The 20790-nt window shown below is 39.0% G+C and overlaps 1 protein-coding gene across 5 annotated transcripts in view; it reads left to right on the top strand.

The window, feature by feature from the left end:
- The window catches only part of LOC121377005 (kinesin-like protein KIF13A), a 397936-nt gene that overhangs the window by 132794 nt on the left and 244352 nt on the right, over positions 1 to 20790 (top strand). For all 5 annotated transcript variants that reach the window (XM_041504840.1, XM_041504838.1, XM_041504837.1 and 2 more), the window contains exons 4-8: positions 9142 to 9199; positions 12340 to 12432; positions 14425 to 14602; positions 16510 to 16597; positions 17322 to 17456. In XM_041504840.1, coding sequence (XP_041360774.1) covers positions 9142 to 9199; positions 12340 to 12432; positions 14425 to 14602; positions 16510 to 16597; positions 17322 to 17456 — 552 coding nt within the window. The remainder of the gene's footprint in view (positions 1 to 9141; positions 9200 to 12339; positions 12433 to 14424; positions 14603 to 16509; positions 16598 to 17321; positions 17457 to 20790) is intronic.

Raw genomic sequence — 20790 nt, 5'->3', positions numbered from 1 at the left:
CGTGAGGACATTTTTTTGAAACCATCAGTGTTTCAGTGATTTAGAACTTAAAGGGTTAAAGTAACCATCAGTTTTTGTTGTTTCAGTGATTATAGAACTTAAAGGGTTAAAGGTAAAGCGAGGACATTTTGTTGAAACCATCAGTGTTTCAGTGATTATAGAACTTAAAGGGTTAAAGGTAAAGCGAGGACATTTTGTTGAAACCATCAGTGTTTCAGTGATTATAGAACTTAAAGGGTTAAAAGTAACGTGAGGACATTTTGTTGAAACCATCAGTGTTTCAGTGATTATAGAACTTAAAGGGTTAAAGGTAACGTGAGGACATTTTGTTGAAACCATCAGTGTTTCAGTGATTATAGAACTTAAAGGGTTAAAGGTAACGTGAGGACATTTTGTTGAAATCGTCTGTGTTTTAATGATTATAGAACTGATAGAGAAGGATGTTTTATTTAACAACACACTCAACACATTTTATTTACGGTCATATGGCATCAGGCATATGGTTAAGGACCACACAGATATTGAGAGAGGAAACCCACTGTCGCCACTTCATGGGCTACTCTTTTCGATTAGCAGCAAGGGACCTTTTATATGCACCATCCCACAGACAGGACAGGACATACCACAGTCTTTGATGCACTGTGGTGGTGCACTGGCTGGAGCGAGAGAAACTGAAACAAGAATGTAAGTTGATGAAGTCCTATGATACACCACACACAAACTGAATATAAAATAAATGTTCTATTTAATGATGCACCCAACACATTTTATTTATGGTTATATGGCGTCAGACATATGGTTAAGGACCACACAGATATTGAGAGAGAAAACCCACTGTCGCCACTTCATGGGCTACTCTTTTCAATTAGCAGCAAGGAACCTTTTATATGCACCATCCCACAGACAGGGTAGTACATACCACAGCCTTTGTGACACCATTTGTGGAGCACTGGCTGGAATGAGAATTTTGATAGAGAAGCTAACACCACAAGTCCTGTGATTGGTTATAAATGTGAGTGTGTTGGTTGTAACAAAAAATTAGTTTCATCTGGGCTAAAAATGTATGCAGTTTTTTATTTCATCTAGTACCACTGTGTCAAGTAGCCTTGTGCTTGGAACATGTACCTGTACATTTTGTGCGAAACTAGGGGTGTTGTAGAAACATCTGGTTATACCGAAAATGAGCCATGAAAGGTACCATTTTCTTCAGTTAATACTTTGAGATAGGGGTTGTAGTACTGATATTTATAGGTCATAGTTTGGTTGATATATTGCATATAGTGTTTCTAAACACAAACGTTAACATGGTCGCCTATGGGATTTTATTTGGTATAGTCCAACCTACATGGTCTCCTCACGACCCTGACAAGCTGCAGTTGACAGTGTCCAGCAATATTCTTAACTCACTTTGGATTTCCCAGAAGACGTTTAACACTGGGGATATAGTGGCCGAGGCTGATGTGGCGGACATCTTTTATCACGCCCCCAACAACGGCACGTCCATAAAAATTAATTAAAGTACCCTTTATTGGCTGTTACTATAGCTACTACCGTCAACTGTTGATTTATACGACTTGTAGTTATAAATAATATATAAAATAGAGTTGGTGCTTCATTTGATTTAAGGAAGCTGACATCTTTATCCTTTGGAAGTAATCTCTGTTTTGGTTTGAATTTATGTATATTAATTTTCCAATTTGATGATTAGCTGGCTAGCTGCCTTAGTTGTTTTTAGTTTGATAGTATTAATCATCGGATTTGATTATTACTATTTTTTAAAAAATTAATGAACTCAGTCTGTACAATTTATTTGCATTCATTCAGCTTTTAGAATTTATGCTTTAAAAATATTTATTAAAATTTTAGTTTGTCAGAAATTAATCGGCAAGGAATGCCAGTTTGAATAACTGTAGTAGAATTTTCAATAGAAATCTGATTAAGAATTTGACTCACTGTGTTTGCAGACTACTACTGTTATATTAGCAACAAACGATTTGGATGGGCCCTTGGCTACAAACAAGACACTATATGCTAGTCTTTGATATACATGTCCCAGCCATGGACTACAAGTTAAAAAACCCCAACAATAACAGCAAATAACACTGCCACCAACAACAACCAACAACAATATTGCGATATGAAATAACATTTAAAAAAAAAAAATTGTATGCAAAAACAGAGACAGAGACAGAGACAGAGACAGAGACAGAGACAGAGACAGAGAGAGAGAGAGAGAGAGAGAGAGAGAGAGAGAGAGAGAGAGAGAAATAGGAAACCGAGAGACAGAGAAATAGGAAACAGGAGTGGGGGGAGCATGGGATGCAGTGATGGAGAGACAGACTGATACAGAGAGACATGAGAGTGAGATTGAGAGAGACAGACAGACACAGAGACACGTAGGTGGTGGTGGAAGAAAATGGTTGTATCTTGTACACATCCCCACTAAACCAGTGAAGCCGAAGAGTCCAGTTATATAGATTTTTTATCTCCTCACATATTAACAAAAATAATAACTCTAAACCTCGAGCCTGACCCTGTTTCTTTTACATTCATATTTTGCATCTAAACCTCAAGCCTGGTCCTGTTTCTTTTACATTCACATTTTGCATCTAAACCTCAAGCCTGGTCCTGTTTCTTTTACATTCACATTTTGCATCTAAACCTCAAGCCTGGTCCTGTTTCTTTTACATTCACATTTTGCATCTAAACCTCAAGCCTGGTCCTGTTTCTTTTACATTCACATTTTGCATCTAAACCTCAAGCCTGACCCAGTCCAGTTATATAGATTTTTTATCTCCTCACATATTAACAAAAATAATAACTCTAAACCTCGAGCCTGACCCTGTTTCTTTTACATTCACATTTTGCATCTAAACCTCAAGCCTGGTCCTGTTTCGTTTACATTCACATTTTGCATCTAAACCTCAAGCCTGGTCCTGTTTCTTTTACATTCACATTTTGCATCTAAACCTCAAGCCTGGTCCTGTTTCTTTTACATTCACATTTTGCATCTAAACCTCAAGCCTGGTCCTGTTTCTTTTACATTCACATTTTGCATCTAAACCTCAAGCCTGGTCCTGTTTCTTTTACATTCACATTTTGCATCTAAACCTCAAGCCTGGTCCTGTTTCTTTTACATTCACATTTTGCATCTAAACCTCAAGCCTGGTCCTGTTTCTTTTACATTCACATTTTGCATCTAAACCTCAAGCCTGGTCCTGTTTAGATTTTTTTACATTCACATTTTGCATCTAAACCTCAAGCCTGACCCAGTCCAGTTATATAGATTTTTTATCTCCTCACATATTAACAAAAATAATAACTCTAAACCTTGAGCCTGACCCTGTTTCTTTTACATTCACATTTTGCATCTAAACCTCAAGCCTGGTCCTGTTTCTTTTACATTCACATTTTGCATCTAAACCTCAAGCCTGGTCCTGTTTCTTTTACATTCACATTTTGCATCTAAACCTCAAGCCTGGTCCTGTTTCTTTTACATTCACATTTTGCATCTAAACCTCAAGCCTGGTCCTGTTTCTTTTACATTCACATTTTGCATCTAAACCTCAAGCCTGACCCTGTTTCTTTTACATTCACATTTTGCATCTAAACCTCAAGCCTGGTCCTGTTTCTTTTACATTCACATTTTGCATCTAAACCTCAAGCCTGGTCCTGTTTCTTTTACATTCACATTTTGCATCTAAACCTTAAGCCTGGTCCTGTTTCTTTTACATTCACATTTTGCATCTAAACCTCAAGCCTGACCCTGTTTCTTTTACATTCACATTTTACATCAAAACCTCAAGCCTGGTCCTGTTTCTTACACATTCACATTTTGCATCAAAACCTCAAGCCTGGTCCTGTTTCTTTTACATTCACATTTTGCATCATAACCTCAAGCCTGGTCCTGTTTCTTTTACATTCAAATTTTGCATGGAAATCTTGATTTATTTTCATTGTTGTTGACTATCGATCTCCGTTAATTCTCGCAATTCCAGCCCGGCTTAATTAGACAGATTACCACACACACACAAGTCAGGTAGGTGTGCAGGTTGCCATTAACCAGCACCGTACCTGTCTGGCCAATTACCGATCAGTTCATTCCGCTGACAGATGCAAGACGTTACTTCCGCAGGAGCTGCCCACATTCCCGTCGCTCTCATGATGACTAATGCATCGCGCAGATCAAACACAATGCGCTTCCGTAATGACGGAATATTCGTACACCTGATTCTTTGGTAAATTAGTCACGGGTTATAAATAACGTTAAATCTGTGACGAGAAGTTGGGTAAACATTATGTAAACAGTGGGTGGGTAGATAGATGTGCGATCGAGAAGTTGGATAAACATTATGTAAATAGTGGGTGGGTAGATAGATGTGTGATCGAGAAGTTGGGTAAACAGTGGGTGGGTAGATAGATGTGCGATGTATGTTATAGAGATGTAAATAGTCGTTAGAAGTATTCACGGTGCAAGACATATTTGTATAATTACTGTGTCATATTCAGTGTGATTATTTATAGTAGATTGCAATTTACACCATGGGCGATTAATGATTAGATTTTTATTTGTGTAAATTAGAGAGAGAGAGCTAGTGAGTGAGTGAGTGAATGATAGAGAGAGAGAGAGAGAGAGAGAGAGAGAGAGTGTTAGAGAGAGTGTTAGAGAGAGAGAGAGAGAGAGAGAGAGAGAGACACAGACACAGACACACACACACAGAGACAGATATATATATATATATATATATATATATATATATATATATATATATAGCTAGCTAGCTTAATTTTTCCTAGGGATCTTTGATATGCACATTTCCACAAACAGAACGACACACACGATGGCCTTTTCCTCTCAGTTTTGGAGCATTTGTTGGAATATTGAACTCCGTTGATCCACCCGTGGAGCTCAAACTTGTACATGTAACTCATTACACAGCACACCACCCGTGGAGCTCAAACTTGTACATGTAACTCATTACACAGCACACCACCCGTGGAGCTCAAACTTGTACATGTAACTCATTACACAGCACACCACCCGTGGAGCTCAAACTTGTACATGTAACTCATTACACAGCACACCACCCGTGGAGCTCAAACTTGTACATGTAACTCATTACACAGCACACCACCCGTGGAGCTCAAACTTATACATGTAACTCATTACACAGCACACCACCCGTGGAGCTCAAACTTATACATGTAACTCATTACACAGCACACCACCCGTGGAGCTCAAACATATACATGTAACTCATTACACAGCACACCACCCGTGGAGCTCAAACATATACATGTAACTCATTACACAGCACACCACCCTTGGAGCTCAAACTTATACATGTAACTCATTACCCAGCACACCACCCGTGGAGCTCAAACTTGTACATGTAACTCATTACCCAGCACACCACCCGTGGAGCTCAAACTTGTACATGTAACTCATTACCCAGCACACCACCCGTGGAGCTCAAACATATACATGTAACTCATTACACAGCAGACCACCCGTGGAGCTCAAACATGTTCATGTAACTCATTACACAGCACACCACCCGTGGAGCTGAAACTTATACATGTAACTCATTACACAGCACACCACCCGTGGAGCTGAAACTTATACTCATTACACAGCACACCACCCGTGGAGCTCAAACTTGTACATGTAACTCATTACACAGCACACCACCCGTGGAGCTCAAACATATACATGTAACTCATTACCCAGCACACCACCCGTGGAGCTCAAACATATACATGTAACTCATTACACAGCAGACCACCCGTGGAGCTCAAACATGTTCATGTAACTCATTACCCAGCACACCACCCGTGGAGCTCAAACTTATACATGTAACTCATTACACAGCACACCACCCGTGGAGCTCAAACATATACATGTAACTCATTACCCAGCACACCACCCATGGAGCTCAAACATATACATGTAACTCATTACACAGCAGACCACCCGTGGAGCTCAAACATGTTCATGTAACTCATTACACAGCACACCACCCGTGGAGCTCAAACTTATACATGTAACTCATTACACAGCACACCACCCGTGGAGCTCAAACTTATACATGTAACTCATTACACAGCACACCACCCGTGGAGCTCAAACATATACATGTAACTCATTACACAGCACACCACCCGTGGAGCTCAAACATATACATGTAACTCATTACACAGCAGACCACCCGTGGAGCTCAAACATATACATGTAACTCATTACACAGCACACCACCCGTGGAGCTCAAACATGTTCATGTAACTCATTACACAGCACACCACCCGTGGAGCTCAAACATGTTCATGTAACTCATTACACAGCACACCACCCGTGGAGCTCAAACATGTTCATGTAACTCATTACACAGCACACCACCCGTGGAGCTCAAACTTATACATGTAACTCATTACACAGCACACCACCCGTGGAGCTCAAACTTATACATGTAACTCATTACACAGCACACCACCCGTGGAGCTCAAACTTATACATGTAACTCATTACACAGCACACCACCCGTGGAGCTCAAACTTATACATGTAACTCATTACACAGCACACCACCCGTGGAGCTCAAACATATACATGTAACTCATTACACAGCACACCACCCGTGGAGCTCAAACATATACATGTAACTCATTACACAGCACACCACCCTTGGAGCTCAAACTTATACATGTAACTCATTACCCAGCACACCACCCGTGGAGCTCAAACTTATACATGTAACTCATTACCCAGCACACCACCCGTGGACCTCAAACTTATACATGTAACTCATTACCCAGCACACCACCCGTGGAGCTCAAACTTATACATGTAACTCATTACCCAGCACACCACCCGTGGAGCTCAAACTTATACATGTAACTCATTACCCAGCACACCACCCTTGGAGCTCAAACTTATACATGTAACTCATTACACAGCACACCACCCGTGGAGCTCAAACTTATACATGTAACTCATTACACAGCACACCACCCGTGGAGCTCAAACTTATACATGTAACTCATTACACAGCACACCACCCGTGGAGCTCAAACTTATACATGTAACTCATTACACAGCACACCACCCGTGGAGCTCAAACTTATACATGTAACTCATTACACAAGTATTCGACCACTGAGCTACATCCTACCCCCCCCCCCCCCATGTGCACCTACAGACAGTGAAATTAAGTTAAAGTTTGTTTTGTCTAATGATACCACTAGAGCACATTGATTTATTAGTCATGCCTAGTGGACATCAAACGTTTAATAATTCTGACATATTGCCTTATAGAGAAAAGCTTCTACTGCATTGCAGATGTCAAACATCTGGTCATTGTGACAAATAGTCAAATGATTCCTGCTACATTTTCCCGATTAGCTTCAAGTGATCTTTTATATGCACCATCCCATAGGCAGGATAGCACATACATGTATACCACAGCCTTTGATATACCAATCATGGTGCACTGGCTGGAACGAGAAATGGGCCAGTGGCTCACTGATGGGGATTGACCCTAAACTGACCACACGCATGGCACTTGCTTTTCGAACTCTTCACACAGTGTGCAACATACAACAGCGACAAAATCATGCAGCATTTTATATTGCAGCATCTTAAGGAAGGGAGGAAGGAAATGTTTTATTTAACGACACACTCAACACATTTTATTTATGGTTATATCGTGTCGGACATATGGTTAAGGACCACACATATTGAGAGAGGAAACCCGCCGTGGCCACTTCGTAGGCTACTCTTTTCCATTAGCAGCAAGGGATCATTTTTAAGCACCATCCCATGGACAGGATAGTGCATACCACAGTTGTGGTGCACTGGTTGGAGTGAGAAATAGCCCAATGAGCCACTGACGGGGATCGATCCTAGACCGAGCAGCATCTTAAAGACCTTTCTAGTGCTAGCTCGACAACTCTTCAAATTTGCTAATTGAGAATTTTAAAAACAAATAGCAAATTTTATTTTTATTTGGTGAAGAAATTTCATGTAATAATGGATATTTTATTACAAAATAACTAGGTTTGTGCAATTTTTGAAGTTTAATAGATAATCAAACTTTTCTGCTGACCCAGAGTTATAACCCTTCTTTCACATGTAAGTGGCAGATTTTGTATATTTTTCATGTTCAAGCGTTTTCTATATACAGTCAAACCTGTCTTAAGTGGTCACAGATGGAAGTAGAGAAAATTGCCTGCTTCCGACAGGTGGCCGCTGATTACAGGTTGCCACATATACAGTCTTTAAAATGTGTGTTGTTGTGGGTGTTTTTTTGCCGTCTGTACTGCTAATTAACGGTTGTGTGCTCCACAGTTGACAATAAATTAACTTTCGACATGTTTAATTTCTTTTTTCATTTACTTATTTAATTCCTACTTTGTGCAGTGTAGTGTCATAGTAAATGAATCTAAAAGTGTCAAAATTAGCCTACCCAGAGGCAATTAGATGCATTCCAGAGTCTGACTTTCTTAATTGATACACAGTAGAGATGTCGGGACTGAATGGGTACTAGTATTCCTGAAGGTGTGAAGATGGTTATTTGCATATCCCTTTCATATAATAGGAAACATTTACTGTGGGCGCTTAATACAGGTATTTTATCGATTTGGGATCCGATTTAGGTGACTACTGGCCGCGTTAGACAGCAGGGCTGTAGCTAGCAGGGCCCCCCAGAAAAAAAATTGGAAAGCATTATAAAACTTTAAAAAAAGGAGTTTTAGACCATTAACTACTCAGTTGTGCCCCCCCCCCCCCCCCCCCCCAAACAAAAAATCCTAGCTGTGGCCCTGGACAGATGACTGCTTATTACAGGTGCAATTACATTAAAAAAATGGTGAATATGTCGTAGTGTTTATGTTGCATGAAAAACCCCACATCTTTACAGTGCAAACCAGGAACATATGAATGATTGTATTGAATATCATGTGACTGATTTCAGGATAACACAACAAAAAATGCACATCACTTGCTGAGTGCAGGATGACATTTGCAAGTAAAAGTGACCTTAGGTTCTGAAACCCTGCTGATTGCACAAATTGTAAAAGTACATCACATTTTTTTAACAAAAGATGTCTTACTTTGTATGCTAATATTTTGTCGTTTGTTTTTCAGACATTTGCCTTTGATCACTGTTTCTGGTCTGTACGAGATAATGACTCACGCTTTGCAAGTAAGTTTTTGTTAAAGATTTTCGATTCTGAATTGTGCGGTTTTGTACTTTAGAATTTGCTTGTTGACGTTGTTTGTTCAGATATTACTTCAGCATAGTTCTGTGTTAAAAAACAGCTCAAACAGTTAAGAAAGAGCCGATCTGATTAATACATTTAAGGTTAAAATAAAAACTGAACAAGTTAATATCACCAAACTGGATGTAATGCTAATTTTGGAAAGAACGATTTAGGTCCACCTTTTGTTTCTCTTCTTAAATCGCTATATTTCAATCCCACATGGATACAAACAATTGCTATGCTTTTAAAGTGAGAAATTTATATTGGTTTGCAGTGACTCAGCCTTTTAAAACTTTTTGAACCACAAAATGTAGTATTTTTGTGAACTTAAGCTGTTAAGATGTTTTATATTCAATATCAAAAAGGTGGTATTTTATATATATATATATATATATATATACTCTTCAAAAAAAGAAACGCAAAAGGGTACAAATGGGTTATAACTCCGATTTTATGTTTCCTACCGGTTCATGCTTTGTGAATATAAGGTCATTGCATGTCCCAAACACATTCCCACGGTTACATTCGATAAAACGCAGCTACTGTACAATAAAGTTCCAAAATGTGAATATTCGCAAAAACGCAGCCACGTGCAAACCATGTCACCACTGCACGTGCGTTGTCTGCACGTGCAACATGAACACCGACAGTATAAAAGTGCAGGGTGTTCGCTTGCCTGGCCTCTGTATCTGGCCGACAGTTGACAATCCAGGACATGCCACGTCTCAGTGAACCGCAGAGAAACAATGCCATCGGCCGACTAGACGCGGCGAATCCAGAACGGCCGTTGCCAGGGCATTCCATGTGTCCCCAAGCACCATCTCCAGACTGTGGGACCGTTACCAGCAACATGGATCAACACGTGACCTCCCTAGATCCGGTCGACCACGGGTCACTACCCCCGGGCAGGACCGCTACATCCGGGTACGCCACCTTCGGGAACGATTGACTACTGCCACCTCCACAGCCACAGCAATACCAGGTTTGCGCAGGATATCCGACCAGACCGTACGGAACCGCCTACGTGAGGTAGGAATTCGTGCCAGACGTCCAGTTCGAGGTGTCATCTTAACACCACAACACCGTCGACTCCGACTGCAGTGGTGCCAGATTCATCGACAATGGCCTCAACTGCGATGGAGACAGGTGTGGTTCAGTGACGAGTCCCGATTTCTGCTCCGACGTCATGATGGAAGATGTCGCGTGTATAGGCGTCGTGGTGAACGTTATGCGGCAAACTGCGTGCAGGAAGTGGACAGATTCGGCGGGGGTAGTGTCATGGTGTGGGCAGCCATCTCACACACTGGCAGAACTGACCTGGTCCACGTGCAGGGCAACCTGAATGCACAGGGCTACATTGACCAGATCCTCCGGCCACACATCGTTCCAGTTATGGCCAACGCCAACGCAGTGTTCCAACATGACAACGCCAGGCCTCACACAGCACGTCTCACAACGGCTTTCCTACAGAACAACAACATTAATGTCCTTCCTTGGCCATCGATATCACCGGATTTGAACCCAATTGAGCATCTATGGGACGAGTTGGACCGACGCCTCCGACAGCGACAACCACAGCCCCAGACCCTGCCCGAGCTGGCAGCAGCCTTGCAGGCCGAGTGGGCCACCATGCCCCGGGACGTCATCCGTACTCTGGTTGCTTCAATGGGCAGGCGGTGCCAGGCAGTTGTCAACACACGCGGAGGCCACACCCGGTATTGACTCCAGATGACCTTGACCTTGGTGGTGTATCCTATCACTTACTCACAATGGACTAGAGTGAATTGTGAACAATCCTGCAACATTTGGTAATTATCGGACTCACCATTCAATAATTAAATCAATTCTCCAAATGTTACGACAATGTGGTTTTGCGTTTCTTCTTTTGAAGAGTATATATATATATATATATATATATATATATATATATATATATATATTAAATAATTCCAGACTTCAGTAGTTCTTCATCGTTTTATTGCTACAGCTCTGTTTCGTATGGTCAAATTATGACCACACTCTTCAGGCAATATTAACGAATACTGTTAAAAACGTTTGCGACTGATGACATCACAACATCAGTTGATGTATGACGTAATTCTCGACAACTATATCGCGTCACCAAGAAAGTTTTGAGAATTCAGGTCTTATGCTGGCGCTTGGTACAGTTAGGTGACATCGGTGTTACTGATGTTTTTGAGAACGAATTTATTTCGGTGGTGGCATGGACTTGCTAATTCATTGCGTTTGTTCAGGCTGCACAGGTGTTTCTGACATATTATGATAAACTTTTCGTAAAGGCATAGGTCACATTTTTTATTTATGTTACTGTAGGGTTGACATTTTTTTTAGTACCTTCCACTTTATGTGGAAGGATTTGTTATTGTCCTTCAGGTTCCATATGTGTTTTGACAGCTCTGTTTCATTTCTTTTGTTTTCATGTTGGAAGGATGCCGTGTGGTTTCTGTATCGTTGTTAGAAATTGGTTGCTAGCCCTACGTACAACAACAAAATCAAACACAGAATCATACGTATGAATTAGCAAGTCCATGCCACCACCGAAATAAATTCGTTCTCAAAAACATCAGTAACACCGATGTCACCTAACTATACCAAGCGCCAGCATAAGACCTGAATTCTCAAAACTTTCTTGGTAACGCGATATAGTTGTCGAGAATTACGTCATACATCAGCTGATGTTGTGACGTCATCAGTCACAAACATTTTTAACAGTATTCGTTAATATTGCCTGAAGAGTGTGGTCATTATTTTACCATACGAAACAGAGCTGTAGCAATAAAACGATGAAGAACTACTGAAGTCTGGAATTATTTAATATTACTGCTCCTGACAAGATGAGCGCTATTTGTAAAACCATTCATCAAAGTTAAATTTGTATATATATATATATATATATATATATGTATATATATATATGTATATATATATATAAATAAATAAATAAACAAATGATAAAAATTATGTTTTTTGTAAGATAATATAATTTAACTTTATTATTTAAATATTTGGGGATGACCTCTTGAAAATATAATTAACTTTATTCTGACTTATTTTTCTTCAGCTCAAGAGACAGTATTTGAATGTTTGGGGAAAGACATCTTGGAGAGAGCGTATGAAGGCTACAATGGGTGTATATTTGCGTATGGACAGACAGGTAACATGTGCTGTGTTTATAAGATGTTAAACAACCTTTCGTTTCCTCAGGGTTAGGGAAGTCCATCCCATCCTTCTAGAGAAATTTTTTTTGTAAATGATTTAGCTTTTGTTTGACATAAGAAGAAAAGTAAAAATGTTTTAGAAATAACAAAAAAACTACCATTTTTGTTTGCAATAAAAAATATATTCGGTTTATAAATAAATAAAACTGTAATACAAACCATAGTGAGAAAACCACGCTTACAGCGTCATGGATACCATTTTGTTTTATGGACTGGTATAGTCTTGCTATGAGAGATAAATCTTGATTATTTTCTTGTTACTCCCTCTGTAGTGAAATTAATCAAATCAAACATTTCATTATCTCGTTATCAAGACAATGGTCCATAAAACCAAAATGGTGGCCATAACACTGTAAAGCGTTGTTTTCTTCATATGGTAGTTTTATTTAGTTCTGAATCAAATATGTTTTTAATTGCACACAAAAATGGTAGTTTTTTGTTATAAACAAAACACTTTAACTTTTCTTCTGAAGTCAAAACACTTTAACTTTTCTTCTTAAGTCAAAACACAACTTTTCTTCTTAAGTCAAAACACTTTAACTTTTCTTCTTAAGTCAAAACACAACTTTTCTTCTTACCCGGTAAGTCAAAACACTTTAACTTTTCTTCTTAAGTCAAAACACAACTTTTCTTCTTAAGTCAAAACACAACTTTTCTTCTTAAGTCAAAACACTTCAACTTTTCTTCTTAAGTCAAAACACTTTAACTTTTCTTCTTAAGTCAAAACACAACTTTTCTTCTTAAGTCAAAACACTTTAACTTTTCTTCTTATGTCAAACCAAACTGAAATTATTTACAAAAACATTTCTATAGGAGGATGGGACGGACTATAGTTTTGTGTAACCCATACCGGTAGTTCATTTGTGCATGAGATTTAGGACAAATATATGGTCATAACAGGTTACACACTTCACCATGAAGGCGAGTGATCACTCTCGCTCACCTCCACTCTCGCCTGGAAAACCTTAGGTGAGCTGCAAATTGCTCGCCTTGCAATAATTTATTTTAATGAATTTCATTTAAAACTTCATGTGCTTGCTCACCTAGCGTCGGTCAAGGAGAGTGATCTTCAGCTCGCCTTGATTTGACTCATGGAGAAGACCGAGTTATTAAAAAATGAAATGTTTCATGTACCTGAATTTATTTTAGCATTATCCGTAAATGGATGTTTCCAATGTGCAGTTCTCAGAGACCTGTTTGTATTGTGTTTGTGTTCCGAGTGAATTATTTTGTACTGAGCTTTAGTTAGTGACAAGTGGGCAGGACATAGCCCAGTGGTAAAGCTCTCGCTTGATGCACCGTTGGTCTGAGATAGATTCCCATCAGTGGGGCCATTGGGCTATTTCTCATTCCAGCCAGTGCCCCACAACTGGTATATCAAAGGCTGTGGTATGTGCTATCCTGTCTATGGGATGGTGCATATAAAAGATCCTTTGCTGCTAATCGAAAAAAGTAGCCCATGAAGTGGCAACAGTGGGTTTCCTCCCTCAATATCTGTGTGGTCCTTAACCATATGTCTGATACCATATAACCATAAATAAAATGTGTTGAGTACATTGTTAAATAAAACATTTCCTTCCTTCATTTTAGCATTATCCGTAAATGGATGATGTCAATGTTCAGTTCTCAGAGACCTGTTTTGTATTGTTTTTCGACAAATACAAATTAAAATATTTCATAAAGAACATGTGGCAGTGGTTCTTCATCACTCGTTCAGTTTGGATACTTTCAAAATGAGGCTTTGTTTCATAAAATATTGATTATAATTACTGATGTACCTAGAGTTAAGCAGACACACATACAAAGATGCAGACGTGACAGATGTACATCAGAAAGACACAGACAGACAGAAACACACAGACAGACAGACAGAGATAGACAGACAGACGGTGAATAACGTATATATTAATATGTGTTTATGTTTCCAGGTTCTGGCAAGTCGTTCACAATGATGGGTACAAACGAACACAAGGGAATCATACCTCGACTATGTGACGCTCTGTTTGACCACATCGCAGACAGACGGTCAAACTCCTCCTTCAAAGTGGAAGTCTCCTACATGGAGATATACAACGAAAAAGTCCATGATCTTCTCGATCTTAAAGGGTTAGTTGGGTTTTTTTTTTTTACGTTGTTAATATTTAAAAAATAAAATGCTGTTAAGTTAAAAAAAAAGGATACCTATCTGGCATCGATCCCCAATCCCCACTGCTGAGCCCATTGGGCTATTTCTCATTCCAGCCAGTGCACCACGACTAGTATATCAAAGGCTGTGGTATGTGCTGTCCTGTCTGTGACCTGCTACTAATGGAAAAATGTAGCGGATTTCTTCTATAAGACTATGTCAAAATCACCAAATGTTTGAGATATCATAGACATGATTAATAAAAATCTATTTGCTCCAATGGTGTCATTAAACAAAACAGGTTTTTTTAACTTTATAGGATACCTACATTTTGTATAACCTAGACATGACACAAGCACAGAGGGTACATTTTGTATAACCTAGACATGACACAAGCACAGAGGGTACATTTTGTATAACCTAGACATGACACAAGCACAGAGGGTACATTTTGTATAACCTAGACATGACACAAGCACAGGGGGGTACATTTTGTATAACCTAGACATGACACAAGCATAGAGGGTACATTTTGTATAACCTAGACATGACACAAGCACAGAGGGTACATTTTGTATAACCTAGACATGACACAAGCACAGAGGGTACATTTTGTATAACCTAGACATGACACAAGCACAGAGGGTACATTTTGTATAACCTAGACATGACACAAGCAGAGACGGTACATTTTGTATAACCTAGACATGACACAAGCACAGAGGGTACATTTTGTATAACCTAGACATGACACAAGCAGAGAGGGTACATTTTGTATAACCTAGACATGACACAAGCACAGAGGGTACATTTTGTATAACCTAGACATGACACAAGCACAGAGGGTACATTTTGTATAACCTAGACATGACACAAGCACAGAGGGTACATTTTGTATAACCTAGACATGACACAAGCAGAGACGGTACATTTTGTATAACCTAGACATGACACAAGCACAGAGGGTACATTTTGTATAACCTAGACATGACACAAGCATAGAGGGTACATTTTGTATAACCTAGACATGACAGAAGCATAGAGGGTACATTTTTATCACAAAATTAGATTATCGTAGCCCCACTCCCAAGGCTAGTGATATTCAATGTTGAGCTAGTAAATAACTACTGTTGTCATGCCAGACAAGGCTTCTAGATTATCATAGCCCCACTCCCATGGCTAGATATTCAATGTTGAGCTAGTAAATAACTACTATTGTCATGCCAGACAGGGCTTCTAGGTTATGGTAGCCCCAAGGCTAGTGATATTCAATGTTGGGCTAGTAAATAACTACTATTGTCATGCCAGACAGGGCTTCTAGGTTATGGTAGCCCCAAGGCTAGTGATATTCAATGTTGGGCTAGTAAATAACTACTATTGTCATGCCAGACAGGGCTTCTAGATTATGGTATCCCCACTCCCAAGGCTAGTGATATTCAATGTTGGGCTAGTAAATAACTACTATTGTCATGCCAGACAGGGCTTCTAGATTATGGTAGCCCCACTCCCAAGGCTAGTGATATTCAATGTTGGGCAAGTAAATAACTACTATTGTCATGCCCAATGGCTAGTGAAAAACAAGTTGTCAAATGCTGCATTTAAGTTTATTTTGTAAATATGAATAACCTGCCCCCACCCCCCAATCTTAGTATTTTTAATCTCTGTTTCCCTCTGTAGGTAACATATATCCATTACTACTATTAGTGAAATTGTATTAATCATGGCTAGTACATTTTTTAAATCACTGATCCCATGGCTAATGAATTTTGTAAAAATTCTAGAAGCCCTGCTGAATGTTTAACAACACCCTAACACGAAAAATACATCAGCTATTGGGTGTCAAACAACGGTAAAGAGACCAATGAAACGTGTGTGTTTGTGTTTACAGAAACAAGCAGAATTTGAAAGTGCGAGAACACAACATCTTGGGACCGTACGTGGATGGGTTATCTACCCTTGTAGTCAGTTCTTTTGAGGTGAGTGTGGAAGCTGTGAAAAGTTAATGAATTAAATGAACAAGTCACAGATAAATGCTGAAACCAATATGACCAATGAAACGGTCAGTTTATCGGTACTAATCTTCATTTCAACTTTTTTTGTTTTATGAATGTGATCTTTAGTTGTCTAACCTGTTGAAATGTTTATTTTTCTAGTGATTAAAATGTTAATGAAATGAACAAGCTACAAATATATGTTGAAACCAACATAATCACTGAAGCAATATATCTGTATTAAACTTTATTTTAAAGGAATCTTGAGTTACCCTGTTAATGTAAAAAAATTATTTGTTAAAGACTTTGAAATATTAACATGGGAATGAACATGAAAACTGAAATGGTCAATAAGCAGAACGTTTCACTAGTTCTCCGGACAAGTACGTCTACAAATCTACTTGTCCTTCAATATTTTTACTTGTCCAGATAAGTTGTTAGTTTTATTCAAGAGCAAGGACAATGTTTTTGATTGCTCAAAATGAAACAGCATTATAACTTTTTACTTGTCCAGTGGACAACAATTGAGGTACATTGTGCTTGTCCCAGCAGATTATCACTTGTCAGGACAAACGGACAAGTACTTATTTCGAACACTGATATATCTATAGTAATGTTCTTTAAAAAGTTATTTGGAAGCAGTCTTTTAGTCCTACAAGCTGTTATCACTGAAATTAGTGCTTATTGAAAGAGATGTCTATATTTCCAGGACATAGAGACGTTGATGAGTGAGGGGAACAAATCGCGAACTGTTGCCGCGACCAACATGAACAGTGAAAGTAGTCGATCTCACGCCGTCTTCAACATCATCCTCACACAGACGCTCGTCGACGACGCATCGGGGGTAAGTTTAGTCATGTTGTAGTGGAGTTTTATATCTGTATACACGTATTATAGACAGGTCTTCAACATCCTCCTCACACAAACTCTCGTCGACGACGCATCGGGGGTAAGTTTAGTCATGTTGTAGTGGAGTTTTATATCTGTATACACGTATTATAGACAGGTCTTCAACATCCTCCTCACACAAACTCTCGTCGACGACGCATCGGGGGTAAGTTTAGTCATGTTGTAGTGGAGTTTTATATCTGTATACACGTATTATAGACAGGTCTTCAACATCCTCCTCACACAAACTCTCGTCGACGACGCATCGGGGGTAAGTTTAGTCATGTTGTAGTGGAGTTTTATATCTGTATACACGTATTATAGACAGGTCTTCAACATCCTCCTCACACAAACTCTCGTCGACGACGCATCGGGGGTAAGTTTAGTCATGTTGTAGTGGAGTTTTATATCTGTATACACGTATTATAGACAGGTCTTCAACATCCTCCTCACACAAACTCTCGTCGACGACGCATCGGGGGTAAGTTTAGTCATGTTGTAGTGGAGTTTTATATCTGTATACACGTATTATAGACAGGTCTTCAACATCCTCCTCACACAAACTCTCGTCGACGACGCATCGGGGGTAAGTTTAGTCATGTTGTAGTGGAGTTTTATATCTGTATACACGTATTATAGACAGGTCTTCACAGAATCACCAGCAGTCCAGTGATGCAGCATACACAGATATCCATTTTTCCTTATTATATTTGAACTTAATTATAAAAAAATTTGCAAGAAATTCTCAGTCACCAGACTAGAAGATGAAGTATACAAAAAAAATCAACAAGCGTTTTTGGTTTATGTGACGATCTGTGTGAAAACCATGCCTCTTCTTCACTCACACATTCTCAGCCCTGTACATTTTAATACAAAGGGCAAATTAAAACTTGTATAAAAAATGGGAACCTCAGTCATGATTTCTGCCAATATGACCCATTATTTAGCAAAATCTTACTAAAAATCCAGTTTATATTTCTGCCACTTTCAAAAATTAATCAGAATGGAACCAGATGGCAGGGTATGCACTTGGGATTTTTTTACTGGACAATCGGGCCTTTCACAGCATCACTTTGACTCACCCGTACTACTTTTGAATGGCCTGCGACCGAATTACGTTTTTAAGAGAAAAAAAACTTAATTAAATTGCACTTTAAAAAAATGTGATCATGTCATACAAACAATAATAACTACACAAACGAAGCAAACGGAACTTGTTTTAGTTATATTACAAACTGTTGTAATTAAATTATAATTATTATGTTGTCACGGGACCCACACAATCAAACATGTGGAATGTTTTACCAAGGCTTGGTCTTGGAATGAATAAGGTGCTTTTATGGCCATATGACGAGGAATTAAGAAAATACTAAGCTGACAACAATTTATGTTGACATCGTTTGCAGTGACGATTGGGTGTTTGGTATAGTAGCCTCGGTATATTTCGTAAGAAATGAAAACATTCCATCACAATGTAACTTCAGAAAACCTCAGGCTCGTAAACAAAATCTTTCTGCGAAACATAGCGTAGCGGAATGTGATGAGTTGTTCCGATTGTAACTAAATGGAAAGTAGAGATGGACATGGCTGAGGTGTTCCGATTGAACCTACAAATGCATTTACGTGGTCGAGGTTTTCCGAATACATAATCAGAACCGGCCGAGGCATTCCGAATGGTTTTAGACTGTTCGAGGGGAAATGGTCACTATTATGTCCTATATTGGTTTGGTTGTGCAGATATTAATAGGAACCCAATTGAAAACAATAAATAAATATTAACTTTCTGATCTCTTACAAACATTAGTTATTTGCATTTTGATACATAATACATTATGCAGAAATTTACCGGGCTACACGTGATAAGGTTTTGACTTGACTTATTTTCATTTATTTGCTTATATCCAATTACGGTTCAAGCATGCTGTCCTGGGCACACACCTCAGATATCTGGGCTGTCTGTTCAGGACAATGGATTAGTTGTTAATTGTTAGTGGTTAGTGAGAGAGAAGAGGGTGTAGTGGCCTTACACCTACCAATTGAGCCCTTAAAACTCACTCTGGGTTGGAGCCGGTACAGAGCTGCGAACCCTTTACCTACCAGCCTGTAGTCTAATCATTAATCCCCCTCCCCCCAAGTATGAGCATACATTGTTCATTCACTTAAAAGTACATGGGATACAAGATAATTTAAGAGCTTGGTATATGTACTCTGTCAGGCCTTTCCCCAGGATTTGTTTAAGGTGCTTACATATTTAGCATCAGTATAACACAAAAATCAAGCCAAAAGAAGTGGGGTAGTGAGTTGAAAACAGTTAAGTGTTTGCCTTCAATCCATCAAATCATGTTGGGGTTGTTGTTGTTTGTTGTTGTTGTAGCTTTTTTGGGGGGGGTTAAAACTTTTTTTTAAATAATCCATCAATTCCCCACCCCCAACAACTTCATAATTTGCGCCATGTTGTTGCTGTTGATTTCAGCGTGGTGTTAAATGCTTGTTGTGATTTCTGCTTGTAAAATACCTAAGCTAAGAATGCTGATTTCACAATATATTCCATTTATAAAAAAAAAAAGAAAAAAAAAGTTAGTACCGGGTAGAATAAAATTTTACGGTCTTGTTAAAATCCAGCTAACTTATTAAATGTCACCTCACAGTTTTACAAATATATATCTAGCATTATCTAATAAATATGATTATTGTAAACTAATTCAGTGTACATTTAACTGCAATTTGTATAAATACTGCATGTTCATTTCCCGCGATCGCATGCGTTCTCTGGACCATAGGTACAAAATTAACAAAGACATAGGAGATAACCGAAACTGCAGTTAGGTATTCATTGATGCAAACAACTATTGTTTTTCTACAAATTTACATCAAGATTTACTTCTGTGTAATTGTATTGTTTAAAGACCGCAACGATGTCTCTTGACACGCGGGTGTCGGTTGACTCTGAAGTGTGACGTATATTCGCGCTGAGAGCTTTCCTCAGTTCAGCCAATGAACATTCTTCCTAACGTTCGAGAACTATTTGGTTGATGTCCGTCGTGTCCATTTGGTTTAACGTGAAGCGCACAAACCAGTGTAGCGAACGTTTTGTTTTTGCTCGGTCTGGCTGAACTCAGCCCTTGGGATAGCCGACATGTCTTTCGGCCCTGAACTGGCATGTGTATTCAAATTGACATGCATTGTCGGTTTGTTTTTATTACTTTGGTTCAAAGACTTTACAAAATTAAAATAGCAAGTTACATTGAATCACCGTCACATTGAATCCAGACATTGAATCACCGTCACAT

The sequence above is a fragment of the Gigantopelta aegis genome, chromosome 7, assembly GCF_016097555.1.
Source record: "Gigantopelta aegis isolate Gae_Host chromosome 7, Gae_host_genome, whole genome shotgun sequence".
Classification (NCBI taxonomy): Eukaryota; Metazoa; Mollusca; class Gastropoda; order Neomphalida; family Peltospiridae; genus Gigantopelta; species Gigantopelta aegis.
The sequence above is the reverse complement of the archived record's forward strand: the minus strand, read 5'-3'. Positions and strand labels throughout refer to the sequence as shown.